The sequence below is a fragment of the Ursus arctos genome, unplaced genomic scaffold, assembly GCF_023065955.2.
Source record: "Ursus arctos isolate Adak ecotype North America unplaced genomic scaffold, UrsArc2.0 scaffold_6, whole genome shotgun sequence".
Lineage (NCBI taxonomy): Eukaryota > Metazoa > Chordata > Mammalia > Carnivora > Ursidae > Ursus > Ursus arctos.
In genome coordinates, this window is record NW_026623078.1 from 85,954,085 (window position 1) to 85,981,626 (window position 27,542).

At 62.1% G+C, this 27,542-nt stretch overlaps 2 protein-coding genes across 6 annotated transcripts in view; one reads left to right on the forward strand and one right to left on the reverse strand.

Annotated features, from left to right (window-relative positions):
- On the reverse strand, positions 1–13,162 carry FAM83H (family with sequence similarity 83 member H). 5 transcript variants are annotated; one of them, XM_057307927.1, is made up of 6 exons: positions 12,772–13,161; positions 5,760–6,221; positions 4,771–4,935; positions 4,577–4,701; positions 2,490–4,367; positions 1–2,456 (listed from the first exon to the last, which is right to left on the reverse strand). In XM_057307927.1, exons 1-6 carry the CDS (start codon positions 13,078–13,080, stop codon positions 1,598–1,600), a joined length of 3,798 nt encoding a protein of 1,265 aa, XP_057163910.1. In that variant the 5' UTR covers positions 13,081–13,161; the 3' UTR covers positions 1–1,597. The 5 variants fall into 5 exon arrangements, with proteins under 5 accessions (XP_057163910.1, XP_044236161.2, XP_026344691.1 ...); XM_044380226.3 differs by having other exon boundaries at positions 1–4,367; positions 12,772–13,162; XM_026488906.4 differs by lacking the exon at positions 12,772–13,161 and adding an exon at positions 9,378–9,521 and having other exon boundaries at positions 1–4,367.
- IQANK1 (IQ motif and ankyrin repeat containing 1) overlaps positions 9,782–27,542 on the forward strand; it is a 23,645-nt gene continuing 5,884 nt past the window's right edge. Inside the window, exons 1-3 of the mRNA XM_044380228.3 lie at positions 9,782–9,875; positions 11,318–11,406; positions 14,802–14,891. Of these exons, the coding sequence (XP_044236163.2) occupies positions 11,322–11,406; positions 14,802–14,891 (175 nt within the window). The 5' untranslated portion in view covers positions 9,782–9,875; positions 11,318–11,321. The remainder of the gene's footprint in view (positions 9,876–11,317; positions 11,407–14,801; positions 14,892–27,542) is intronic.

Here is a 27,542-nt window from a genome sequence, read left to right on the forward strand (position 1 = left end):
TATTTTGTTGTGTTTTATTAACACCAAAATGTGCAGACTCGCATCTGAAATGTGGTGTTCAGCACGACGTGGAGGACGCAGACAGGAGGCTGCAAGGGCTCCCCCTGAGCAACGGGGCCACGGCAAGCCACGCAATAGCACACGTGTCAGCAAGCACCTCAAGGCCAAGGAACAGTCCAGCACATCTGGCTCCTCGGTGACCTTTTCCACCTGAACCAAAGTACCCCCAGCCCCCAGCCCGCCCTCCCTTCTCCCGCTGTTTGGAGTCAGACTGCTGCCTTTGCTCCGCGGCCTTGTTCCTTAAACCCTTTCCCAGTCTGAGTGATTGTGATTTCTTATTCTTAAACACAAAGCAAAACAAAACAAAACAAAACCCCACAAAAAACAAACAGTTGCAGAAATACTACTTCCACAATGCTAGCACTTACAGCGGGGCACTTCCTAAGCATCAGGTGTCAAACGTGTTATTCAAATCAAAGTCACTCTCCAGAGGTGAAAAAGAGGAAGGATAGGTGGTGAAACTTCGACTTTGCAGGCTGGTGACAAAGAGGGAGGGATCCAGAACAGGATGGAGTCAGGCAGGGTCTGCTGAGCACCTGAAGGGTCAGGACCCTTGGAGCAATGGGCTAGGACTCAGGCACCACCCCACTGGACCCCTACCCTCACCTGTTCATAAGCTTTCCCATCCAGCCCTTTTCCAGGGCATGGCCGAGGCCCAGCATCCATCGAGCCCTGGCTTTATTGTGCTGCAAAACCCGGCGCTCTCACCCCTTGCTGGGTGCTGGGGTGCTGGCTGGAGCCCTGCAGGAAGGGGCCCAGGTTGGCCTCAGTTCTCCTGGCAGGACAGTCTCTCAGGGGTCCTCTGGGCCCCCCTCCCCCCCGCAGCAGCCCAGCAGACAGCACTTCCGAGAGGAACAACCTTTGGGTCTGGTCCCACCGCCAGCACGAATGGCCTGCCGCCAGCCCTGCCCCCCACAGTGAAAGGACGGGCCACTGAAGAGGGTGCCAGGAGGCAGTGAGGAGGAATGCAAGCAGGGCAGGAAGTGAGCCCTGAGCCCCCTGAGGTGGAGGGGGAGACCCCAGGGGAGGTGGGAGGCCCAGGGAGAGGGGCTGGGGCTGCCAGGACACAGAAAAGAGGCAGCAGCGAGGAAGCAGCAGAGCCAGGAGGCAGTGAGCAGAGGGGAACCCTGAGACATGGAAGCCCTGAGATGTGGGGCCCCCAAAGGTGGGGGACCAAGGCACAGAGATGGGCCCCCCCAAAGGTGGGGGCCCTAAGGCACAAAAAGATGGGGCCCTGAGGTGAATGAAGGTCTAAAGGGGACCTGAAGCCCAAAGAGGAGATGGAGGCAGATGCGTAGGAAGGGGGAGACTCAGGACACAGGGGCAGGGACTGAGCTAGAGGCAGTGAGGGGCTGGCGCCCGCGCGGGGAGAGGCCAGGACCAAAGGCAAGGCAGCTACTGGGAGAGCTCCAGGCGGAGCCGAGCTCCGGCTGTGCTCAGCCGCTCGCACGCTGCCTTGATGGGAGAGCCAGGTGCTCTGCCTGGTGGTGGCGGCAGTGAGGCAGGCGCCCGGTCCGGGGCTGGGGGGCCAGGAGGCTCACTTCTTTTTGAAAGTACCCAGGATCCTGGGCATGAACTTGCCCACCTTGCTGTCCCTGGTGTCGTCCTCTGCTGTGCCCTCCCCTGTCCCTGGGCCTCCGGCCTCTTCCTTTTTGCAGAAGACCTCAAACCGACTATAGACACGTTTCTCCTTGCGCATACTCTCCATGCGGCGCAGCAGCCGGTCGCGATCCTCTGCGCTGGCGGGCAGGGTACGGCTTAGCCTACCCTGCGTCCCCAGGCTGTCCGAGCGGAAGATGGCGGAACATTTGTCCTTGTCGGACATGTCAGGGGCCAGGCCGCCAGCGGCTGGTGAGCGGCCTAGTTCAGGACTGCTGTGAGCCAGGCCGGGGGCCGGGGCGGGGACCCCGCGGTGTTTCTGGCCGTGGGCGCTGATCTGCTCCAGAATGGCTTTCGTGTCATCCCGCAGGTTGCTGCTGTACAAGGCGTTGGCCGTGGCGGAGGCCATGCGCGCCCGCGGGCCCCGCTCGTCTCCAGCGGCAGCCTCAGTGCTATCAGCCCTGCCCAGCGACGGCCGCCGGGGGCTCTCGGGCTGCCCGTTCTCCTGCGGCGCTGGGAAGCCGCCCTCTTCCTCTGTGCGCCGTTCCCCCTTGGGGCTCAGCAGCTGGCGGAGGCGCAGGGAGCCCTTGCGCAGGACTTCCATGGGGCCGCCGGCCGCCTCCTCCACGGTCCCAGTCTTGGGAGACTCCTCGGAGAAAGTAAGGGTTAGACTGCCCCTGCGCTCTGGCACAGGCGGGACCGGGCTGCCTCTGCGCTCCGGCACAGGGGGGACCGGGCTGCCCCTGCGCTCGGCCACAGCGGGGACCGGGCTGCCCCTGCGCTCGGCATAGGCCGAGGTGGGGCTCCCTTTCGGCTCAGGGTAGGCAGAGGTGGGGCTCCCTTTTGGCTCAGGGTGAGGTGCCTGGCGCGGCCCAGGCCCCTCCAGCGGGGGGCTGACCCGCCCTTGTGGGGAGGCGGAGCGGCCCTGGGCAGAGAGAAAGCGGGAGGGCAGCCGGTCAGTGCCGCTCCGGCCCAGCGTGTCTAGCAGCTGGGTGGCAGTAAGCGTGGCAGCTCCAGGCTGCCTCTCGGACTCCTGGTGCAGCCGCTGTGCGAAGGAGTCGCGCAGGTCCAGCAGGCAGCTCTCGAGGCTGCGGCGCTCGCTCCCCGCCCCACCCGGCGCCACCGCCTCCTCCCGCCACGCCTGGGACACTACAGCCTTGCTATGGCTGGCGACTGTGACCTGGGCCCCCGCCCCTCCGGCATCACGCGCCGGGCCCTTGTATTTCTCCAGGAGCTCGGCCACCTTGGTGGATGTAGCGGAGCGCATGGCCTCGCCACTGGGGCCCAGCGTCTCGGTAACCGCCTGCTCCTTGTGCAGCAGCTGCGCCTTCTCTGTGGTGGCCCCCATGGCCCCACCGGCGCCCTCGGCCTGGGAAGTGCTGAAGATCAGGGAGGAGCGCAGGCGCGAGCTGCGCTGGATCAGCGGGTTCAAGCGCGAGCGGAAGGAGTCCTGCTTGGCCAAACCTGCCTCCTCCAGGCCCTCGCGCTCTGGGCTATCGCCACCGCCGGGGCAGGGCACCAGGCCCTTGGCTGGAAAGGGTATGGGCGCACGGGAGGCTGAGGGGAGCAGGTCCCCGGGGCCCATTCGGCCCCCGGACACCAGAACATCGTCTTCATAGGCCTCAGCCTCCATGGGTGCCGTCAGGCCCTCTTCGCCCCCGTCCTCGCCATGGCTACCGCTCAGGTAGGAGGCCAAGCGCCAGTGCCGCAGCCCGGCCCGCCCCTCGGGCCCGCCCCTGCGCTCCTGCTCAGCGTCGGGCGCGGCGTCTGGGCCCAGCCTTGCCACTGCCTGGCAAGGGAAGCGCTGGCCCAGGTTGGGGCGTGGGGCCCCGCTGGGCTCCAGGCCGCGGGGCCCGGGCGCTGAGGCGGGGTCTGAGCCGTGGCGCACCTCGCGCGACGCACTGGACGGCACATAGTCCAGCCGCTGGTGTCCGTCGGGACCGAGCTCGGGGAAGCGTGGCCCGGACCCTAGCGCGAAGTCGTCGTGCTCCGCGAAGCCGGGGCGGCCAGCACGCAGCTTCTCGAACAGGCCCTGCGGGCGCGCCGGCGCAAGCTGAGGGTCCCACTGGTAATGCTGCTGGTAGAGCTGGTCACGGTGGAAGTGACTGGTCTGGAAGCGGAAGTCGTCACCGTGGCTGAGGAACGTCTGCCGTGACACCTGCCGCGCGGCCGCAAAGTTCTCCACCGCGCCGGTGCCGTCGGCGGCCGCGTAGCTGTGTCGCTTGAAGGTGTCCATCTCCAGATGCCGGGCCTGGAACAAGCCCCGCGGGCCCGCGAGCTCTCCCCCAAGTCCTGCCTCGGCGTCCAGCCGCCGCGACAGCGGCCGCAGCCCCGCGTGCGGCTCCAGGGCTCCCGCGGTCATCCGCGCTGGCTCCTCCCGGCGGAAGGCCGACAAGAAGTGGCGGTCGGGGTCGAGGAAGGAGGGGAAACCCAGGCCCTCTTCCCGAGGCGGTGGGAACAGGAGGTGTGCTCGTTTGGGGAAGGAGAAAGGCGTCGGTGCCCCGGTCACCTGGCCGCCCATAAGGGGCCCAGCTCCCGCGTACGGAGCCAGGGCGTAAGCGTCCATGCGGGCCAGCGCCCCCGCCGAGGGCACCAGAGGCTCGGACTGCGCGAACAGGATGCGGAACTCCTCATCGAAGCTGGAGACCAGCTCGCCCTGGAACACGTGCGCCAGGCTTCGGTGGATCTTCTCGAAGGACCACATGAAGCTGCGGGTGGGGCGGGGGTCAAGATCAGAGTCGAGGAGGGGGCGGGGCTGAGTAGCCCCAGGGGGGCGCGGAAGGACACCAGTGGTTCTGAGTGCCAAGTCTGCAAGGTGGAGGGGCGGGGAGGGGTCTGTGTTGGGGCTACTGGACCAGCGCCTGGGCAGAGGGGGTCCTTAGGTGGGGAGGTGTCGGGGTTGTGGGGCTGGGCGCACCTGTAACTCCCACTCATCACCACGGCACAGTCCACCAGCAGGAACTTCTCCTTCACGTGGCCCTTGAAGGACTTCCCAGTACGGCAGTAGTAGGTGGGGCCCGCCACAGTGCGCACGCGCAGGAACTGGGGAGGGAGCGGCATTAGGTCTCCGCGGAGGAGTCTTCCACCTCCCCACACCCCTCAGTCACTCACATCCACGTGGTGCAGGTTGACGCGGCACTTGTCGGCCATGTCTAGGAAGTGCTGCGCGTTCATCTCGTCCAGGAGGATGTAGACAGGGACGCGGCGAGCGGCTGCCTCCAGCACCTCACCGAGCAGGTCCACGTCGGTGAACATGTCCATCACCACGGCCACCACCTGCGGGGGGCGCGTTAGGGACAGAGGACACACCCCTCTTCTGTCCCCACCATTCTCTAGCCATTCCTGCCTGGCCCAGCTGGGGCCTCGGGCTCACCCACAAACACTGCAAATCGCCCTCTGGCCCATCCCAGGGGAGACAGGGGTCCTGCCAGGGAAGGGGAGTCAGGAGGAAGAGGCCTGCCAGAGGGGGTGTGGGGCTGCTGGCTGGTGGGTGGCCCATGATGGAGCCCTAGGCAGGCACGGGGCCTACCTCCTGTTGGGGAAGGGACAAGGCAAACGAGGACCCTGCCACGCACCTCGAATGGCCCCGCCCAGGCTCTAGCCCTGCCCCTGGGAGGAGACTGCTGTCAAGGGTGCACAGGGCAGTTGGGGGTCTCTAGCTTCTGGACCTGCTGCCTCAGCTTCCATCCATGTCTGGTTCCCTTTGCTATTTGCCACCTGTTTGGTGGGGTCAAGCCTGTGTCAAAGGTTCGACTATGAGGGGATCCTCTGAACCATAAATCCAGACCAGGAGGGGGGCCCAGCCACCCCAGAGCCCTTGAGTTTCTGGGCACCGGCCATGACCAAGAGCAAGCAGAACTGTGCAGTGAGCCCACAGCCTGCAATAACCAAACACTCTGTGACCCCAGAAGTTGGCTGCCAGGGAGCCCGTGCTGTAGCTTCAAGGCTGGAGAGGCGTGGCCAGCTGGCCCTAGCCTCACCCTTGCCCCCTAAGCCGGAAATGCTGGTATTTTTCTTTCACCCGCACACTCCTCCTCACGCTTCAAGGTCCAGCTCAGGCAGCCCTTCCCCCACGGCCCACCCAGCCCGCATCAGCACACCTGCTGGGCAGAGCGGATCATCCTCCGAGCCTCATCCTTGATGCTGGGGCTGTCCGGTGGTGGAGGCTGGACCAGCGTGGTGACTTCAGTGCCCTGGAAGCCGAAGGTCAGGGGCCAGCCCAGGTCAAGCTCGGGCACTGCCTGGTCTGAGTTCATGGGCCAGTAGGTGCCCGAGGAGCCATCCATGTCCACATTGGGGGGGCTGCCTTCCGGGGGCTCGCGAGCAACATGCTGTGGGGGCCGCAGGTGGCGGCTCACGTGCTCCAGCTCCTCGGGGCACAGGAAGGCAGGTGCTCCCTCAGACGCCAGGAAGCGGCTGTAGGCCTCCGGCCCTCCCTCGGCCAGGGCATCTACCGCCAGGCGATAGTACTCTTTGTAGTGAGGCGGCAGGTACCCGGGTGCCAGTGGGTTGTCCCCCTGCGAGGAGCTCTGGGAGCGACGGGCCATGTCGGGGCCAGGGGCCTGGGGAGGGGCAGGGAGACACATTACTGGGGCAGTGGCACTGGGCCCGCTCCCCCCACCCCACCACGTGTAGACACACATTGTAGCAAGGGCTGTCTGTGACCTTGAGTGGGCTGTGGTGTGCAGGCCATGCCTGGAGGCCTTCTGGGCACCCCTGGACCCCAGAATGCCCCCTAGCTGGGGGATGCCAGCAGGGTACCCAGGCACAGGTGCCCTGGCCGGGTCTCATGTTGCTCCGTTCTGGCAGGGCCCTTCCTCTCCCCAGGACCTCAGGAGCGCCTGCACCCTGGTTTCCAGGCAGGGGTTCTGGCTGCACGAAGCCCCCACTCAGGGCTTCTTTATGGCCCTTGTGACCCAGTTACTTCTTTGTGGGCCCCTTTCTCCATAAAAAAAAACCAGTATTTTATGACTGTTGGTATAAAGAAAATATAATCCAGGCTGTTCTTTATTACATTCGTTTTCTTCTGATTTTGGCATGAACGCATTTTCATGGGCCCTGAATGAAGTTGTGTGTACTGAACAAGTCAGGTGGCCCCCGCCTGTGTGTCTGCCCACAGGACAGGGGCGGGGGGGGGGGGCAGCCAGGGCCGCTCACTGTGCCTCTCTGGTTCACTGTAAAATACAGCTGTCAGGGCTGACCTGCTACCATGCCTGGCCCAACGTGAGCTCAGCTTACAAAACCTGGCACTACTTCTGTCCCAGGACTCACCATTAAGTCCGCAGTCCCTGGCCACACCTGCACCCATTCTATGGGCTCACACACTCTGAGCCCCACAACCCATTCACGGACTTCACAGCCCTGCAAACTCTGACCTTTGCCCTTTGTCCCTGTCCACCAGGACCACTCCCTTCCCTCCGACCCATCCCTCCACTTCTCTAGCCACCGTGCCACCTTAGATAAAAACTCTCCGGGCCACACCCCCTGGAAGATCCGGGCAGCAGCCTCCTCTCTCCACAAGCTTAGAGTCCTGCATGGCTAAAGCCAGCCCTGTGTGCCAGTGGTGGTCTTCTGTCTCTGGTCATGTCCTGCTCCCCCCGTGCTCTAGATAAAGCCTGAATCCTTGGCTGTGGCCATCGGGCTCCTCCTGGGCTCCAGATATGCCTCTCACCTTATCCCAACTTCACACTGACACCTAAGCCCCACCTCGTCCGCTCCAGTCCACCTGCCTCCCAAGGGCCTGTGAGGGGGCCTAGGCTGGGAGAAGCTGCCATTAGCTCTGGAAGGCCACATGGGGGCCTCTTTTAGATTCCCAGGGGGCATCAATCTCCAATCCCTGAACTGCCTGGATACCTGTCCTCCTCCTACCCTGGAAGGAGAGAGCCAGGCACTGCCCACCCCACCCCAGCTGCTGCTCGGGGCTGGGACTGAGCCGGACTCAGATCCCACCTAGCTCACGGGTTCCCGGATGCTGGTCCTGCCAGACTGCACAGTGTGCCCCAGTCCGCAGGGGCAGCTGGTTGCTGGACTGGCTGGGGTCACTGGGTGGTTGGAGGCAGCTGGGAACGGGAAGATGTCAGGGCCAAGACTGCTGTGTATGACGACCTGAGGAACCTCTCCTGTCCACTCTCCCTGGGGGGTGACAGGCTGACTGGACATGCCGTGGGGCTGGGCAAGGCTACCTGCTGGACGGTCTGAGGGAAAGCTGTTCTGCCGTTCCTTCATCGGGGTACCATCCCCTACACAGTTACATACAAGATGCCCACACTGCTCTCAGGGGTGGACCACACTGGGGCACAAGGTGCAGGTCTGTCTGTAGCGGGGTCTCCCACTGTACCTGGTCACCGTGGGGAGTGTCTCCCACAGTGTCCCACAGAGGGTGGGGGGCGGGAAGACACTGGAATTTGGCTGTGTGGGGTCAGCGTCAGACAAGGCAAGGCTTGCGGGCACTATCCTACGGTGGAGAGGGAGCCTTCCCAAGCTGGGGAACCCTGCAGTCCCCTGCACTTCACTGGGAGGGGAATCAGCAGAAACTGTCCCAGCTGGCAGGTGGGGGAGGGGGGACGCCTGCCACGGTGCCCAGGAACCACCTCAGCAGACAGGACTCGTCAGGAAGGGGGGGGCCATCCTGAGTGCCCACACCAGGTGGCCCTGCATGGCCTCACACAGTAATCCCCATGCCCCCACTGCCTTTATTCCTTTCACCTTGCTCACCCCTCAACTGTGGACTGGGCAGTGGACAGGGCCCCAACAGTGTGGCTCCTCACACATCTGCCTACTAAACGCCTGCCCTAAGGGAGGGAGGGGCACTTATCCCACCCAGGCGGATGACTCAGCAGGAATCTGCTCCTTTGCTGCTGACCTCTGACCCCTGACACAAGGCAGACCAAGCCTCCAGGGCCCTCAGGGTTCTAGTGGGCCCCTAACTAGGGACCTCCCACCTGGGTAGGAGGTGGGTTTCCTAAGTGACTGGAAGGAGCACCAGGCGAGGTGACCGGGTACAGCCAGGCGCAGGCTTCCCCGCAGAGGCCTGTACAAGCCTTGGGCAACGGGGACGAGGTTGGGGGGCGGGATTCGGCCGGCTGGGACGCACAGACCGAAGCTGACGAGCTGTAGTCTTCGCCGCGTGCCCCGCGGGGCCAAAAGGGCTTAGTGCACCGAGGAGCTAGCGGCTGCCTGGGCCTGGTGTCCCATCCACCCGCCCCCGTTCGGGGACTTGGGCGCGAGGGAACCAGGGCCTTCCGCTCTCCGGGCACTCCACGCAGGACGCCAGACTGCGCCTCCGCCTCCCCGGCCACCCCCGGTCCCAGGAGCCCGGGGCGGGGTCCCCTCAGGGAGGGGTCCAGGCCGGGCCCAGCACTCTCCCCAGGCTCCAGCTAGGCCGCGAGGGCGGGAGCGAGTAAGGACGGCCCGGGCAGGCTGGCCCCGGGGCCCCGGGCCCCTTCCCACTCGGCTCCTGCCGGGCCGGCGTCGTGCGAGTGCGCTCGCGTCCACGGCGGCACACGCGGCCCCGGCGACCTCCCCCCGGCCCGGCCCCGCGCCCCCACCGCCCCGCGCTCCGCCGCGCGTTCCCGGCCCAGGTGCGGGTGGGAGCGCCTCCCAGGTGAGGCCGCGCGGAGGGGCACCGCGCGCGCCGCCCCCGCCCCAGCCAGGGGGCCCGGCCGCGGCCTCCCCTCCGGCGCGCCCCGCCCCGCTCGAGCCGGGGGAGGGGGCCCTACCTGGCCAGGTGCGCGGGGTCTCGGGACAAGGGCAGCAGGAGCCGACCGCCGCCCAGCGGCCTCGCGGTCCGGTCGGTCCGGCAGCCACTCCCTGTCGCGGCCCGCCCGCCGCGCGGCCTGATTCACGCGCCCGCCCCCGCCCCGCCCGCCGCTCCCGCCGCCGGCCTGCCCGGGCAGCACCTGGGGGCGGGGCGGCCCCACCCGCGGCGCGCCCGCATTCCGCCGCCCGCCGCCGCCCGCACCCCCGCGGTCCCCGGCCCCCGCCGCGCCTCCCGGCCCCGGGTCCCCGGCCGCCGCCGCCGCCGAGGCCCCGCCTCCCGGGGCCCGCCGCCCCCGGCGCCCATCCGCTCGCCGAAGCTCAAGGTCCCTATGCCTGACCCCTGACCCTCGCCCCGGAAGTCGAGGTGACTCGGAAGTTCCGGCTCAGTCGCTAGGAAACGGGTCAGCCCGACGTCGGGGGCGGGACTTCTCGCCCGGCCGGCGAGTTGGGGGAGGCAGGTGAGGCAGGTGAGGTCGCGGGGGCGGCGTCGAGCCCGTGGCGGGCCAGGGCCTGGGGACCCCGCGAGCCCCGGGGACCCCCGCCACACCCGGGCACCCCGTAAGCCGATGCCCTCACAGAGGACCCCCGACCTCTGCATACAATACTCACAAGTACCTGGGACCCCACTGACACACAGAGACACTGCGCCCGTAGACCCCCTGCCCACACCTGGGACACAAGGGAGCGTCCCACACACCAGTCCCCTCCAGGCCAATACCCCCACGTAGATGGGACCCCACAGGCACATCAAGACACACACAAGGGCTGCCACACACACCTGCCTCCTTACACACCAACGCCTCCACATGTAGGGGACCCTACGTGCACAGCAGCCCCACACGCCTATCACCCAGACACACACCAACCCCACACAACAAACAGGGAAGCCCACAGTCGCTGACCCCCCAGCACAGGATTCCACGAGCACCAGGCCCCTCCCCCACAGAACCATGCCCATGTACATGACCCCTCACGAACTCGGAGAGTCCTTCACGATGCCCTGCTAGCATCGTTCCACGTGGACAGGGGACCCTGTAAGCACACTCTGACCCCCCCAAGAAGTCCTCAGTCCCCCCGAAACACTTCAGATCCTTGCTCAGAACCTCAGTTCCCCACTGGATCCCACTTAGGGCCTACCCTGCGGTCCACCATGTGTCCAAGCCAAGTCCCCTGCCCAAGGCTTCTCCCTCCCCAGTCCATGCTGGAGAACTCTTCCTGTCAGTCTCTGGTCCCCTTCCTCCTTGTCCCTCTTGCCACATGATCCCATCTTCTAGGTTTCCAGGGTTGCTTTCTGTTTTGTTAATTCCTCCCCGAAACGCTCTGAGACACCCCACCAGCAGAAGGTGGTGGGCACACAGGCAAGGGATCACACCGGGGCCCAGGCCATGCTGCCGTGCCGCACCTGTGCAGTGGGGGAGGCAGGGGGACCCAGCCCAACCTGGGCCAAGGGAGGCCTCTCAGGGGAAATAAACTTTGGGGTCAGCCACCTGGACTAGGGAGAAAGGCATTGCTTCCAGGCCCTGACAACAACGCGCGTCAAGGCTGGAACAAGAGAAGGTTGGGGGCACAGAAGTGTGGGTGTTTTGGGTGGGCTGTGGGCAGTGGGGAAGCGCGGCGGCTTCGGCAGAGCGGGGTGGCGCTGTGTATTAGGACGAAGCTTGTTCAGCTGGTAGCCCGGTGGTTCGGAGCAGCTAAGTAGGTACCAGACACCCAGCCCTGGGGGTCCTTGCAAGCATTCCCCCGGAAGCTGCTGGGCACACTTGGGCCAAAAAGCAGGAACAGGCAGGTGGGTCTGGAAGCTGGCAGGAAGCTGGGTGGGGGGTGGGGGAGGACATGAGGCTATCTGTCCACACAGGCCACTCTAAGCACACACCCCTTGACCTTTCCTACCTGCCCCCAGGAAAATGAGCAGCAAGAAAGGGGGGCCCAGAGCTGCATCAGGGAAGTGGCAGACATCCCTCCCTGGAGCCGAGCCAAGAGCTGTTGCTGGTAAGTACGTCTGACCCCCAGAGCACCTCCACTCCAACACCGACTTGTGAGACCCTCGCTGCAGCTGCCAGGGGTGCTCTGAGAAGACCCTTCCCTCTGAGAGTGGCTTTCAGGGGATCTCTGAATCTTGAGGATTCAAGGCTCAGAAGTCCATTCCAGACCCTGACCCTGAGACCTGTGCCCTGGGCGGGGACCAGGGGCAGTGTTGGGAGGAGCATAGCGTTAGAACACATGGAGATGGAGTGCAGGCCCATGTGGACTGAACACAGGTTCTGAGACAGAGCTCACTCAGAATGCATGTTGGGGGTTCTCAGGCCCTGTGTGTGTGGTCCACTCTGACCCTCTGTTCCACCTGGGCCATCCCCTTGCTTTTCTCTGCCTGCGGCTGCTCTCTCAGGCCACCCTCTCCATAGCCACTCCCAGAGTGAATGGTGACAGCTCGCCCTTGGTTCAGTCCTGCTGTGGGTCAGGAAGGGCACCTCCTCTCATTCCTACCCCCACCCATTGTCCTTCCCTTCTCTGAGTCCCACTTCTTCTCTGTCGTGGCACTCAGGAGTTCTCTGTGAAGCTGTCAACACCTTCCAGGCTGCAGTTCTGGGTCCTTCCAGCACCCAGGCCTGCGCCGGGGTCTGTGTTGGCTAACGGAGCACCTAGCTTGTTCCCCAGATGCAGCCCCTCTGCTTGGAGGGGGGCTGACCCAAGTCCCTGGACCTCAGAGGGCTCGCAGATCACGCGCCCAGCTGGGGTGACGGTGACTACTCTTCCATGCCAAGCCGGGGTTAGACCCGGTTTGGTTTCCCAAAATAGCCCCAGCGGCGTCTGAGGAAGCAGCCTTTCTGGAATGAGGATGATGGTCCCAGGGCCGCATGTTTCTTCTGTGATCTCAAGCCCTGGGAACACAGACTGCAATAAACAGTGGAGACGGGGTGGGTGGCCAGGAAGCCTGCCGGGAAGCCCTGTTGGGGGTGTGGGGGGGTGGGCACGATCCTCACTTCTGCTGCCTGCTGACTGTCCACCTAGGCCCTTGCTGCAGCCCTCCCCCTACACACCCCAAACACTGCCCTGGACAGCTCCAGCAGCTCCCTGCCCTGGCCCACCTGGCCAGGATGCTTGGGTCCTTTGTAGGAATACCTCTGCCTCAATTTTCCTGAACTATTATCCTTTCTGGGCACTCTCTACCCTCCAAACACTGGGCCAGCCTGGGAGGGCTTGCTGTCACATGGTCACCCTGTGCGGTGTGAAAATGGACCCACAGTTATCCCACAGCCACCCTGGCCTCAGCACATGGTCCAGCAGGTATCCGTAGGTTGCTTGCATGGCTACCACACCCCCACAGACTGTGCGGAGCCTCCCCCACCCCCTTACCTGGCCTTGGGTCTGCAGCACCTCAAGGCCCTCGCTCCGGAGTTGCTCCAGTGCCATGGCCAGCTCCAGCCCCTCCACGCGCACCCAGGCCTGCTCCTCCTGTAGCTGCTGCAGCCACAGCTGCTCCTCCTGCCACAGCTGCTCCCTCCACAGCTGCTCCTCCTGCCACAGCTGCATCTGCAGCTGGACCTGCTGCCGCCGGTCCTCCAGCAGCCGCTGCTCCTGGGCCAGGCACAGCTGGACCTCGTGGAGCCTCAGCAGCTCGGGACCCAGGCCCGGTGTGAGGCCCCCTGCCCCACAGCCTTCCATGTCCGCAGGGGGGACTAACACCAGCTCGGACCCCAGAGCAGTGGCTTGCACTGGCCCCTCGGCTGCTTGTGGCTGCTCTGGCTTGGCCACCCTGGGGTGTCCCTGGGCAGCTGGCTTGTTGCTGGTCACGTGCTCTGCAGGGGCCACCCCCACCTTGTCCTGAGGGCCCCCTGCGGCGGGGGGCGGGGGCTCGGCCTCAGGGCCCTGCTGACCCAAGGCCTGCTGTGCCTTGCCGGCCCTCCTGCCTCGGGGTTTTCGAGCCCGACTTCGTTTCCCCGACATGGCCCCGATCCGGCGCCTTTTACCAGGTGTCAGCTCCCTGGGGGCCCTGGCTCATCGCTGGCCAGCCGTGATCAGGCGGGCACAGCGGGCATCCCTGGGAGGCCACAGTGGGCCCTCTGCTCCTGCCCTGCCCCTCAGCTGGTGCCTGTGGCGCAGCCGCTCCGGGCCCCGGTGCTGCCTGTGGGCCTCACGGGCCCCACTCGTTGGGCTGGGCCACGCTGGGGAGTTTATAGGGACTCGGCGGCGTGGTGGCTCACCCAGGCGCGAGGGCTGACTAACGTGCTGACACAGGGCGCAGGACTTTACAGGCCACGGGCCTCGTTGGCCAGACTGGGAGGGAGACCGAGAAACTGGAGGAGGTGACTCTCGGCAACCAGATCGCCAGCTGTGTATAGCAACGAGTCTGGTCCTGCCCTGGGCGGGCCGCAGCGCCTCCTCCCCCGCCCCCGCCCCGCCCCTGGTCCGGGGCAACTCACCAGCCCACGGGCCCAGCAGCGGCATCCCAATCACACCATCCAGAGACCCTCACTGGCCACAACAATCCCAACCCAGCTAGCCTGGGAGCCCCCCAGCCAGCACACTCCTCTGAGCCGCACAGGGGCCCAGGCTTGCCTGGGGTGCTCTGTGGAGAGGACCAAACCGTTCGCCCAGCCTGGTGGCCTCCTGCCGGGGGCTGGTGGAAGAGACGGGGCCTGAGACCCAGATGGCATTTTGTGGACTGAGATGGGGCAGCAAGGAACAGTCCAGCCTGCTCTAGAGTGGGGCAGGGGCTCTCCATGCCTCCTGGTTGGGGGTCCACCTGCCCTGCCCACAGAAATAAAGGCCTTTGGTGGGGGGGGGGTGCAGGGCCGGCCCCAGTGCTGGCGTCCCTGGGCATCCTGTTGGGAGGAGGCCCCAGACAGCCTCCTCCCCAGCGTTTCCCCAGCCTGGGGCCGCTGACTCACACCCACGCCCAGGGCCCCATCCCAGCCAGCTCTGCCACACTGGCTTGACTGGTTTGCCCAGCACAGCCCTGCTGAGAGCACCCTCCTCTCCTCCCACTCAGCCCTGTCCCTGAAGCTTCAGGGGGTGGTCGACAGCAGGCCACCACCGGGGAGCGCAGGCGGACACACAGGGATACGGGCCAGGACGGCGGGCCGCGTTAGGGGTGGGGCAGAGCAGCGGCAGGTCCTCCCACCGGGGACTTGGCCACACCTGCGTTCGCTAGAGCTGGGGCTTCAGCGCCCAGGGGTAGGGGCTGTCCCGCCGGCTGGGCTCACCGGCGCCCCCGCGCGGCACCCCAAGGGGCGACGCCGGACTGCCGTGGAGGACACGCCCCGGGTGCGCGCTCCGTAACAGCTAAGAAGCACCTGTCCTCCCTGTAGCCCAGAAACGCCTCCCGAGGGTGATGGGAAGGGGTGGCCCCACGCCTCCACCGCACTGACCGCCCCCTCCCCCAGGGAAGCCGGGAGAGACCCGCCAGCCGCCGAGGAAGACCGCCCGGCCGGCCAAGCAGCCCGCGGCCCCTGAGTGCCCAGAGGCCCCCGCAGGTGAGAGCCTGCGCGCCCCGCGTCCGCTCGGGGCGGGAGGGGATGGGCAGGCCTGGGGGTATGCTGGCAGGAAGGGGGCTGCCCCGGGCCAGGACTCGCATGGTGTGCGTGCATGGGCATGTGCGCGTGCACGCGCGCGGGTGCTCGCGGAGCCGCGCGGCCCTCCCCGGAGCAGGTGGAGCGAACCCCGGCCCTCTCTGACGGCTGCAGCTCCGTGCTTTCCCGGAGAGGGCTGGGCGGGGTTGGTCCGGTGCCCGCCTTCCAGGGGCGCGGCCTGTCCGGGAGTCCCTCTCCTTCGCGCCTTTAACTCGCCGTGGTCGTAGGGGGCCTTCCCCCTCCCGCTGCGTCCCTCCGGTCGTCAGCGGGGCGCTGGCGGGCGTCCTGGGGACTGGAGAGGGGGTGCCACCTTGGTGTCCCACCGTGCCTCTCCCACCCACTCTTGGGAGCCTGTGCCCAGGGCCTCTGTCGCAGGTGGTGGTCGTCCTTTATTTATGTATTTGTTTATTGGGGGGGGGGCAAGGGGAGGGAGAGAGAGAGCGAGCCGGGAGCCCAAGGTGGGGCCTGATCTCACAACCCTGAGATCATGACCTGAGCCAAAATCGAGAGTGGGTAGCTTACAGACTGAGCCCCCCAGGCTCCCCAAGCTGTCTTCTCGGGCTGGCGTCCTCCACTGTGGTCTGGACACTGACCTCCAGAGCCCTGTCTTTAGCAAACCATCGTCCTGTGCCCTGAATCCATATTCCGCTGCAACCCCCAGCCCTGTCCTGGGTGTCTTCACACTCACCAGCACGTCCAAGTGCAAACCCTTCATCCCCTTCCTCTCCACTGCACCCTGGTGATCATGTGCCCAAGCCCTCATGCCCACAGAGAGGTCTTTGTGTTCTCTCTCTCCCTCCTCCCCGCCCCTCCCACCCTGGCCTTGGTCTTTTCACCTCCAGACTCCCATTTTACTTCTGGCCTGTCCCCCACAGAGTGGCTGGTCTCAACCCTCACACAAGCTTGGTCTTGTGTGGGTGGTGCTGGCCTTGCCCCAGGATAAACTCCCAGCACCCCACCCACACGCTGCCAGCCAGGACAAGGAGCCTGACCTTGTCCCGAGGACAGGGGTGGACCACAGATGGTTTGTAAAGTCCTGCCCACGGGTTTTAGAAAAGTTATCTACACACGATGTATTAATCGTGGTTCTGGATTATGCATAGTAGGACTCATTCTCTGCAATTTTCTTTTTTAAGATTTTATTTATTTATTTGACGGAGAGAGAGACAGCCAGCGAGAGAGGGAACACAAGCAGGGGGAGTGGGAGAGGAAGAAGCAGGCTCCCAGCGGAGGAGCCTGATGTGGGGCTCGATCCCAGGACCCCGGGATCACGCCCTGAGCCGAAGGCAGACGCTTAATGACTGAGCCACCCAGGCGCCCCTGATTCTCTGCAATTTAAGCAGAAATGGAATGTGCTGGAAGGATATTCAGTAGGTGGAGATTTGGTCTGGGAAAGAGGCAGACGTGAGAGGGAGTGCAGGGCACAGGCCAGGCCCCAGATGAGTCTGAGCGGGAAGTCCCATCTGTCACTAGAAGCCAGTGCTGGCTGTACCCTCAACTGCAGCTCCGCCAGGAACCGTCTCGACCTGCCGTTACTCCCGGGAAGAAGCCGTCCACACTTAGGTCACCCTCTCATTGTTGGGGAAGGAGGGACAGAATCTGTCCCCAGGCCCCTTTTTCAGTTTCTGTACTGGACAGGGGGCTCCCACCGAATTCCTCAGAACAGCACCCGAGCTGATGAGGTGGGAGTCCCAAGTCCTGTCCTGAGGACAGCAGGCCCGTCCTTTCTTCTCTAAGGCCAGCTGTTCTGGACCGTGGCATGAGGCTAGACAGGCCCCACTGCCCTGCCTCTTTCTGCTGCGAGGTGGGGGCTCAGACTGTGCATTCGGGGTTAGTAGGTCTGTGCAGATGGCAGCGTGAACAGCCAAGCCAGTAGGAGTCTCCCCGTAGGAACCCACGTCAGCCAAAATAAAGGGTGTGGGCCTCGCATGGAAGGGGTCCAGTAGGACGGCTGCATTCGGGCCTGGACACCCAGAGGATGAAGACGTGTGTGGGCCCCACCCCGCTGCCATGGCCACGTGGCTTGTAAGCCCTGGGAACAAGTCTTTGTGTCCATTTGCTGACCCAGAGCCTTCTTTGCAGTGGAGACACTGGCCAGCATCACACGGGTACACCGTTCTCACACTCTGGGTTTATTCTGAGAAGTCCGTTCAAAGGGCGTCTCCCCCAGTCTCCTCGCCAATGCCTGCGTTTCTGACAACGGGTCCAAAGCATCAGCCGGAGCCCAGGGGTCGGCACGAGAAGGTCACTGGGCAGTGTCTGATCTGGATCGGCCTTGATGAGAGCGGCTCGTGCTGTTGGGCCCCGGTGTCCCCAGCATCCCTGCCACCTCGGCCGCTCCGTGCACTGGCCTTCGCAGCAGCACTGGGTGGCCGGGGAGAGAGGCTGGCCGACATCCATAGGACACTTGTGACATACACCCGGGTGTCCGATGTCTCCTCTGCGGTGGACTCTCTCCGCAGCCGTCCCATTGAGAGGCAGAGCCAGCCCCACGCGCTGGCGCCCCGAGCCTGCTCCTGCCGCCTGCCCCGCGCATGCCTTTCCCAGCCCTGCCTGTCTCCGTGGTTCGCTTCCGGCTCCCGATGAACCAGCCAAGCCTTTCACCGTTGTCCTGGGGCCGGTTTTCTGTGCACCCCAGGCCACTCTTCGCATCCACAGGGAGCAGATGACCAGGTGCCCCTGGGCAATTGCCCGCACCGCTGCCCTGCAGGGTCCCCTGACGGAGGAGCTGTGATGTGGCAGCGGTCAGTTTGAGTTAGTGCCGCCGTGTGGACTCAGCTGTCCGCGCGTCCGCGCGTCCGTGCCGAGGCTTCCTCCACCACCTCTCGTCCCAGGAGGCCGTGGCTGTGGGCTGAGGAGAGGCATCGATACTACAGAAGAGAGGAGAGCGTGGCCCTGCTGTCTGCTTCATGTCTATCCTGCGATGGGTTCCCGCTGTGGCTGCCCAATGCCAGGAGTCCCCGGAGTGAGGACCGCAGGTTGTGATGGGCTCCCCTGACGCACGTGCTCTCGCCCCGATTGGACTCCCAGTCTCCACCAGGGCCTTGGAACCGCGTTCTGCCGTGACAGGCACAGCCTTACTCTAGAAGCGTGGAGTCCATGCCGCCCCGTCCCGTGGGGGCTTGCCAGGGGTTCCACAGGGCATCCTTCCCCCACAAATACCTGCGGGGACCATTAGCCTTCTGGGTCTCAGTAAATGGGGCGGGGCGGTATTCCCGGGTACGCCGAGCTGCTCTCAAGCCCTGGCGCGCTTGCCCACCGCTGGGCTGCTTTCTTGATGGAAGGAGGTACGAGGCACAACCACTTATTTTTGACCTTTCGATGTCCTAGCAAGTCCTCGATTTATGAACCCCGAAGGCTGCCCCGGGCTGGTGGTTTTGTCCCCCTCCGTCCGGAAGTCTGAGGGCCCGCGTGACGGCAGGGAGATCTGGGCTCCCGGGTGAGCTTCCTGTGGCTGAGCAGCCCACACTCAGCAGTCTGCAGCAGCGCTTGTTCGTTCCCCTGCACATACATGGGTTCAGAGTCTGACACGGGCCCAAGTGCTCACAGAAAAGGCCTTAGGAACTGCGACCCTTTCCAGAGGCTCTAGAGGGAAACCTGTGTCCTTGCCCTTCTCCGCCTGCTGGGGTGCTCCTGTCCCCTGGCTTGTGGCCCCGCCGCCTCCAGGTCAGCACTGTTGCAACAGCTCCCTGCGGGCTCCTCTGCCCCTCTCCCACACTGAGGGACCCTTGTCATTACATTGGGTCTACCCGCATAGTCCAGGATGATCACCCTGTTCTAAGGTCACCTGATTAGCAGCCTTAATCCCCCCTGCATGTCACACAGCACATTCCCAGGCTCCAGGGCACACGACAAGGACATCTTTGGGGTGGCCCTTGGCCTCCCGCGGTCCCTATGAGCCGTAGTATTGCAGGAAGTCAGAACATGGCCGTCCTCTTGAGAGAAGACGGTGAAGGTGTATTGCTGTCTTGGCCAGATGAGGGGGGTGAGACTGTGGTCCGCGGCGAGGATGCGGAGGAAAGCGCCTGCCGGATCAACGGGTCTGTACCACCCACAGCACGGCGCCAGGGGCCGGCTCGGTCTGCTCCAGGGAAGACAGCGGTTCGCCACCTGTCCAAGTTCACCGTGGTCCGTCTTCTTCCACTATTCATTTGTTTTCTGCAAAGGCCAGACAGGTGAACTCCGTGCAGATAGGATGGGAACCACTACTCCTGCTTTCCTCAGAACTGTTTGTCTGGTTTTTTTGTTTTTGTTTTTTTCAATTAAGGCTTTATTTTTTTAAGAGCAGTTTTAGGTTCCCTTCAATTGAGGGGAAGTGCAGAGCTTTCCCTCATACCCTCTACCGCGATCATGTACAATGTCCCCATCATCATCATCCCCACCAGAGTGGTGCATTCGTCACAGTCGATGGACCCACGCGGGCACACGTCATGAAGCCTCATCACCCAGCATCTAGTTGACCTCAGGACTCACTCCAGGTGCCGGACCTTCTGTGGGTTTGGACAGACGTGGAACGACGTGTATCCACCAGCAGACCGTCGTACGGGGCAGTCTCACTGCCCTAGGCCCTCTGTGCTCTGACTGTCCCTCCCGCCTCCCAGCCCCTGCAACCACTCGTCGGTCTCCAGGGTTCTGCCTTTTCCGGAACGTCGGAGACTGGGAGTCACACACGGTGGAGCCTTTCCAGACTGGCTTCTCTCACTTCGCAACGTGCGTTTCAGGTTCCCCCGCGTCTTTCCACGGCTGAGAGCGCATTTCTATCTAACGCTGAAACATTCCGTGGTCCGCAGGGGCCGCGGTTCACGTATCTGTCCGCCTGCTGAGGGCGACTCGGCTGCTTCCAGGTGTTGGTGATTCTGAACAAAGCTGTTACATACATCCATGCACGGGTCTCGATGTGGGTGTAAGTTTTCAACTCTTTGGGGTAAATACCACGGGACGCGGTTGCTGGAACACGTGGCAAGAGCAAGTCTAATTTTGTGAGACATGTCCACGCTCTCCTCCAGAGTCTCTGCACCGTTCTGCTCTCCCGCCAGCCACGGGTGAGCGCTCCCGTCGCTCCGCGTCCTCACCAGCATCTGTGTCGTCGGCGCTCTGGATTTTGGCCATTCTAGCGGGCGTGTCATGGAATCTCGTTGTTTTAATTTGCATTTCCCTGATGACATACGATGTGGAGCATATTTTTTAAAAATTATGTTCCGTCAGCCACACACAGTACATCGTTAGTTTTCGATGTCGTGTTCCACGATTCACGAGTCACGTACAGCACCCAGTGCTCATCACCGCGCTGCCCTCCTCAATACCCGTCACCCTTTTACCCCTCCCTCCACCCGGCGGAGCATCTTTTCTATGCTTATTCGCCAGCTGTCTATCTTGTTTGAGGAGGTGTCTATTAAGGTCTCCGGCGCAGTTTTTATCTGTGTTGTTTGTCTCCTCACTGTCGAGTGTCAGGAGCTCTTGGTATATTTTGGATATCAGTCCTTTATCACATGCAGCTTTTGCAAATACTTTGTCCCAGGCTGTGACTTGTCTTCTCACTCTCTGACAGTGTCTTTCGCAGAGCAAAAGCCCAGTGTATCAATTATTTCTTTCATGGATGGTGCCTTTGATATTGTATCTAAAAATCGTCACCATACTCAAGGTCACCTCGGTTTTCTCCTATGTCCTCTTCTAGGAGCTTTATAGTTTTGCGTTTACATTTAGGTCTATGATCCATTTAAAAAATTTTTTTTTATTTGACAGCGAGCGCGCAGAAGTGGAGAGAGGGACAGAAGGAGAGAATCTTCAGGGGCGCCTGGGTGGCACAGTCGTTAAGCGTCTGCCTTTGGCCCAGGGCGTGATCCCGGCGTTATGGGATCGAGCCCCACATCAGGCTCCTCCGCTATGAGCCTGCTTCTTCCTCTCCCACTCCCCTGCTTGTGTTCCCTCTCTCGCTGGCTGTCTCTCTCTGTCAAATAAATAAATTAAAAAAAAAAAAAGGAGAGAATCTTCAAGCTGACTGCCTGCTGAACAGAGAGCCCAACACAGGGCTCCATCCCATGACCCTGAGATCATGACCTGAGCTGAAACCAGGAGTCAGATGCTTAACTGACTGAGCCATGCAGGCGCCCCTGTGATCCAGTTTTTGAAAAATATTTCAGTTTTAAAGTAATATCTATAGCCAGCGTGGGGATCGAACCCACAACCCCAAGATCAAGAATTGCACAGTCCACTGACTGAGTCCCCCAGGTGCCCCTGGTCTGTGATCCATTCTGAGTTGATTTTTGTGAAGGCTGTAAGGTGTGTGCCCAGAGTCACTGTTGTTTTGTGTGGGTGACCCGTTGTGCCACCTCCGTTTGTTGAAGAGACTGTCTGTGCTCCGTTGTGTTTTCTTTGCTCCTTTGCAGAGACGAGCTGACTATATGTATGTGGGTCCCTCAAGTCTTCACGTTGCTGTGGAAATCTACAATTCCTCTAGGAAAGTACTGTTTCTCTCTTGTTCACCGTCTTGGTGGGTATGAGGAAGTTCCATGAGCTCCCGCTTGGCTCTTCCTGAGCGTCCTGACCGCCACTCTGGCTTGCTGCCCCTCAGGACACCAACACCATCTTGCAGCCACTTAACCTCTTCTCTTCTAGAATCTGGCCACCCCCCCCCCCCCCCCCCGCCGAGTGAGTTCTGCATTCACTCACAAGTGTCTTTCTTCTCGTTCTACGGTTCTACGAAGGGCGTCTTCTCTGACCCTTTGCAAGGACCCTGGTCAGGTGGAAGGTTTCCAGACTAACATTAACCATTTCCTGCCAAAAAAAAAAAAAAAGTTTTTTGGAAGCAGGCTATTTCTTCCTGGAGCCGATTGGCACTTCCCTGCTCAACCTGTTGTAACCCCTGACTCTGCTTACCTGCCTGGGTGCAGCGGGGGGTGATGGGGCCCCATCTCTCCAGGCGCCTAGCTCGGGTGAGGTCGTGACATGGTTCAGAAGGACCGCTCGCATTGTGGCAGAGAGCTAGCCGCATGGTCGCTGCTGAGGCGCGAGAACGTGTAGGCGGGAAAGAGGAAATCCCTTCTGCCCCATCCTGCCTTCCAACCCTCCTCCTGTGCCCCCTGTTGGCAGAACAGGGGAGGAAACTCTGGCCGCGGCCCCAGCACTGCAGAGCGGAACCGAGGAGGACGTGCTCCAGCCCTCGGGCTGCGGCCTCCGCACCGCCGTTCACACGTACGCGCCCTCGCAGAGCCTCTGCCTAACGCACTGCAACCTCTGGAGGAGTGAAGACATTCTGAGGGTCCTTCCAGCAGTCCAGCATCACCTTCACATCCCTCCGGGAACCTGGATTTTCTGAAGCTTAAATACTAAATTGTAAAGTTTACCGGTATCAACAAGTCTTATGTAAAAAAATGAGAGACTAAGGGGCGCCTGGGTGGCTCAGTCACTTAAGAGTCTGACTCCTGGTTTCAACTCAGGTCCTGATCTCAGGGTGGTGGGATCGAGCCCCGTGTCAGACTCTGCGCTCGGTGGGGAGTCTGCTTGGGACTCTCTCCCTCTGCCCCTCCCTCCCGTGCCCTCTTTCTTTCTCTCTCCAAGAAAAATAAATAAAATCTTTTTTAAAAATTAGAGAATAGAGTAGAAAAAGATATCAGTTAATATCTATAAATGTATGTGACAAATAAGCAGGAAGTTGTGCACCTGCTACCCCCACTCTTGTCCCTGAGACCCATCGTGGCCGCGGCTGCTGCTCAGCACCCCTGCCCCTACCCCGTGCCCTTCGCCCTCAGCTAGGGCGTCGGTGGGCCTGGGTTCCCTACCTGGAGGGTGTGAATCCTCGTGGGTTCTCACACTGCAGGGGATACCCGGGTTCCAGACATCGCCCTCCTGGCCCCCGTGAGGACCAGGGAGCTGCCCCACGGGAGGTCAGAACCTGTCACCCCCGTTGGTGTAGAAATGCCCTTCTTTGTGTGTCAGACTCGTGCTCGGGCGGAGGCCTCCAACTGCGGTTCAGGCCATTCTTACGTCGCCCGGTGGAAGCATTCCCTGGGAGCCGAGCCCTCCCCCCGCAGAGGTGCGAGCCCTGGAGAGGAGGGACAGAAAGACCGCTGGGGGGTCGCTGGGGATGATGGGGGCAGAAGCTGCTCCTGCTTCTGCCTCCTGGTGGCCGGACACGTGTGTGTTGGCTGTGGCTGGAACAGCCACGTGTTGGTCCTCAGTTGCTGCTTCACGCGTCACAGTCTTGTGGCTCCAGGGTCCTCTCTCAGTCCTGCGGGTCAGGCGTCCAGGCACAGCCCACGTGGGTCTCTCTTGGGCTGCGGTCTCATCCCGAGGCTTGGCTGGGGAAGGGTTTGCTTCTTCGTGGGCCGTCGGGTGAGACCCTTGCTTTCTCTGGGCTGTCCTGCCACGTGGGTCTCTCCAGCGGGCGTCCTACAGTATCCAGTTTACACATTGAGGAGCTGAGGGAATGGCCACACGGGGTCCCGCAGAACTACCAGGCCTGGTCTGTGAGCTGGGGCCCGAATCCCACTGTCTCCTGCCCACTGGGGGATCAGCGTGGTGTCTGGGGCCCCAGTGCCTGTTCTCGGGAGTCGCTACTGCCCTTCCTCCAGGGACGGTCACCCGTGTCCATGCACAAGCTTGTTTGTGGGGCTCGGAGGCAGGTTTACTGTCCACACTGCGGCAGGCCGCTGGTTCCTCCCGACGGGACCCAGGCCTCCCGCTCAGCCCCAGGTGCTGATGTGGCTCCTTGTGATACTGTCTCTCACCGTGGATTACCGGCAGCTCGCTTCCTGTGGCAAGGAGCTCAGCCACAGCATCCGTATTCCATTGGTAAAGTAAGTGTTTTAACATTTCATCACTACACCAGAGAGCGGATCCTTTGCAACTATTCAAACTTGTTAGGAGAAATTTTAAATGTCAACTTCATTTTTTTTTAAGATTTTATTTATTTATTCGACAGAGAGAGAGGCAGCCAGCGAGAGAGGGAACACAAGCAGGGGCAGTGGGAGAGGAAGAAGCAGGCTCACAGCGGAGGAGCCTGATGTGGGGCTCGATCCCATAACGCTGGGATCACGCCCTGAGCCGAAGGCAGACGCTTAACCGCTGTGCCCCCCAGGCGCCCCAATTGCATTCTTAGATGAGTTATGCAAGTTTGACGACTGGGTTCTAGACAACTGGATTATTTTTTTAAAGTTTATTGCACTGGGGCGCCTGGGTGGCTCAGTCGGTTGAGCATCCGACTCTTGATTTCAGCTCAGGTCGTGATCTCAGGGTCCTGGGATCGAGCCCCGTGTTGGGCTCCCCACTCGGCAGCGAGCCTGCTTCTCCCTCTGCCTCTGCCCCTCCCCCGCTTGTGCTGTCTCAAATAAATAAATATTTGTAAAAAGTAAAGTTTATTTATTGAAGTAATCTCTGCACCCCACGTGGGGCTGGAACCCATGACCCTGAGATCCAGAGCCGCACGTCCTTCCTCCCGACTGAGCCCAGTAGGTGCCCCTAGACAACTGGATCTTTCGAATCGCACCAAAGTAGCCACTTGTGGTGAATGTTTCCTGGGATGGAATCAACATATGGATCAGACCAAGAGCTGCGTGGCGTAACAGGTGCTCCGCGTCCCTTTGAGGAGAAACGGCCCGGGGACCACAGCTGGGATTCGAACCGCCTTCCGACTGAATTTGCAATAGTTCAGTCCCTCCAAAAACTACCCATTTTCGGCAGAAACAGAACTGAAGAAGTTAGTTCTCTCTGTCGGTTGACAGAGGCTCTTCCCTGCACTCCGTTTTCTTTGATTCCCTCTTCTGATTGGAAGAGCGTGGCTCTTCCGCTTGGCCTTTCCTGCAGGAGCCTGGTGATGAGGGTCCCGAGAGCAGCGTTGGCTGCGTGCTTACTGTGCGCCACAGCCCGCTCTACGTATTTTGTGTTGATTAATCAGAAAACCAAGCCCAAGCCCAAACGCTGGGGAGCAGGTGGGGTGGTTTTCCCTATTTTGGGGGCTCACATGGTTTCCTGACGCACAGTCACACCTGGATTTTGCGTTGTCTGCCTCAGTCTCGCGTCTGTACCATAAGAGATGGTTTTCACAAGGTCAAAAAAAGCCCCGCAGGCTTTGATCTGGGAATTTAGGGGTGTTTCACGTGCCGCTGTCTTCCGGGGGCCCTGCAGCGGATCTGACCCTTTAGCAGCAAGAGCACAGGGAGAGAAGCACCCGCGGGGGTGGGGCTCCGCCAGCACAGGACAGACGCACGACACTAGACAGCACCCCCAAAATCCGGTGCCTTGTAACACTGTGAAGCCGTGACAGAAAGTCAGCCACTATCTCACCATCTGGAACAGGGCCGCGCGGACACGTGGCAGTCTGCTGTTTCCGTGTCCTGGTTCCTCCTGCAGCTGCGCCCGCATGGCTTTGGAGACGCCGCTCTGGCTCCTTGCGTCCCCTGCTCTGTCTCCTCCCGGTCACTGAGTGTGGGCCCCGGGGCTTACGGAGCCGGCGGCTTTCCCCTGAGGCACCAGGCGGATGTGGCACCAGCCCGTTCACTTTGTCCCACAGGAGGCTGAGTTCTCATTGCACGTGGCCCTCAAAGATCTTGTCAGTTGTGTCCTTTACTCTTTGATTTGAGAGAGTTGAGGCTTCCACCCAGGGGGTCCTTGAATTTCCCAACACGATTGCTTTTCCATTTTCCGTGCAAACAAGCCAGTTGTATTCTGAGCTCGTCTTTGTGAAGAAACTCGTGGAAAGCGGCCAGCATCTCTGATGCCTGCTGCGCACACCTTCTTGCCCCGCGTCCTAGAGCGACAGGCTCCCGAGATGCCCGCTCCGCCTGCGGTCTGGCCTGGAGGACGTCCTCCCGCCGCTCCGCCTGCCGCCTGCAAGCGCCACCCCCTCCCTGCCGCAGCCCAGGCCCCGGTTTCCGCCCGGTGCTCGCAGTGGTGGCGCCCACCTCCTGCTACCAGATTCTGAGTCGGTCGGGAGAGCCCAGGCCTCCAAGTCACAAGTTTCTTGCTTTAAAATAACAAAAGCTTAGGGTTGCCTGGGTGGCGCCGTTGGTTAAGCATCAGGCTCGTGGTTTCGGGGTCGTGGGATCGAGTGCTGCATTGGGCTCCTCGCTCTGTGGGGAGTCTGCTGGAGAGTCTCTCTCCCTCTCCCTCTGCCGGGCCCTCTCAAAATAAAGACATAAATCTAAAAAAATAAGAAAAGGTTATTTCCCTCTCGGGCTGTGCTGCCGGGCCGGGTCCGCGGACGAGCCCTCCCCTTCTCCAGGTGCCGCGCGGCTCTCCCGCGGGGCGTGGCCGGGACGGTCGCTTCCATGGCCTTTATCGTTTTTTGTGTGTTTTCTCCTCTGACACAGGGCTTGTTATAAAATGTATTTCAGAATTTCTAACTATATGGGTATCTAGTTAATTTTTCCTTTCATCTTAAGCTTAATGCAGCTACATTCAGAAAGTGATCTGTGATTTCAAGTACGTGATGTCTGTTAAATGTGCTTTACGGCTCAGGTTTTGGTCAGTTTCGGTAAATCTTCCCTGTGCGCCCGGCGAGTCTGTGCCGCCCGCGGTGCCTGGCTTCGGCGCTCACCCTGCCCGCCGGGCGGCTGTGCCGGCCACACCGTGGCGGCTTCCGTGTCCTCATGGGCTTGCGGCGCTCTTTGTTCTGCCAAGTACCAAGAGGCCTGCGCTGACCTTTCCCGCTACGTGTTCAGATCCCTCGGTTTCTCTCCGCGGTGTTGATGTGTTTTGGAGCCGTGTCTCTGGACGGCAGCGGCCTGGCAAGAGCCCGGCTGTCTTGGCGGCGGCCGCCTCTCTTCTGCGCTGCTTCTCTTTAGTGCCAGCGAGGCTCACTGCCACCCACAGTCGGGCGTCCTTTCTGTTTCCTGCTGCCCGGCGAGCGGGCCTACACTGAGCAACCAAAGGCCGCACAGTCCTGTGGGACCCGGGCCGCCCCGTCTCGGGCACCTGCAGTGGCGATCTGGACGCTGGCCAGGGCCGCAGTCGCGTCTGGAGGCTCGCGTGGGAGGCGCGCACCACAGGGTCTCTCGGGTCATGGGCGGGTTCGTGTCTCGCGGTTGCAGGCCTGGCTCCTGGCTCTTGGTTGGCCCCGGGCCGCTGTACGGCCAGTCAGTCTGCGTCAGCCCGGGAAGCGCCATCGCTGTGGCCGTGCTGGTGCGGCTAGAAGCAAGTCACGGGCGTCGCCTGTGCTGCGGGAGAGGGCGCCACCTCGCGCTCTGTCCGCCACGACGTTTCTACGGCAAGCAGCTCGCGGCCTCCTGCCCTGGAGTTTTCAAGTCTAGCGTGACTGCCCGCCGTCCTGACATCGCACGGACTTCCGCACTCTTCACCACCCCTACCCTCTTCCCACGTACGTGCTCTTACTCTGTGTGTGTTTGAGCTCTCGTGCGTCTGTGCGGCTCTCTCTGTGGGACCTCAGCCCTGTCCGCACCTGCGCACCGGGCTCGGCGGCTCTATCCCGCCAGCAGCGAGCCTCCTGTCCCTTCCGCAAGCGAGGCTGGCTGCCAGGCCCCTCTGGGTTCTGTTTGCCCGAAGGTGTGTTTATCTCACCTTAAATTTTTAAAAAGATTTTATTTATTTATTTGAGAGAGC

Bases quoted from the DNA above. Each gene is read 5' to 3' on its own strand.
- FAM83H (XM_044380226.3), bottom strand. From the start codon at position 13,080: ATGGAAGGCTGTGGGGCAGGGGGCCTCACACCGGGCCTGGGTCCCGAG. The intron at 6,222-12,771 runs GTAAGGGGGTGG...GCCCCTCCCCAG, and splicing joins TGCTGCAGACCCAAGGCCAG to GCCCCTGGCCCCGACATGGC. The intron at 4,936-5,759 runs GTGTGCTGATGC...CGCCCCCCGCAG, and splicing joins TGATCCGCTCTGCCCAGCAG to GTGGTGGCCGTGGTGATGGA.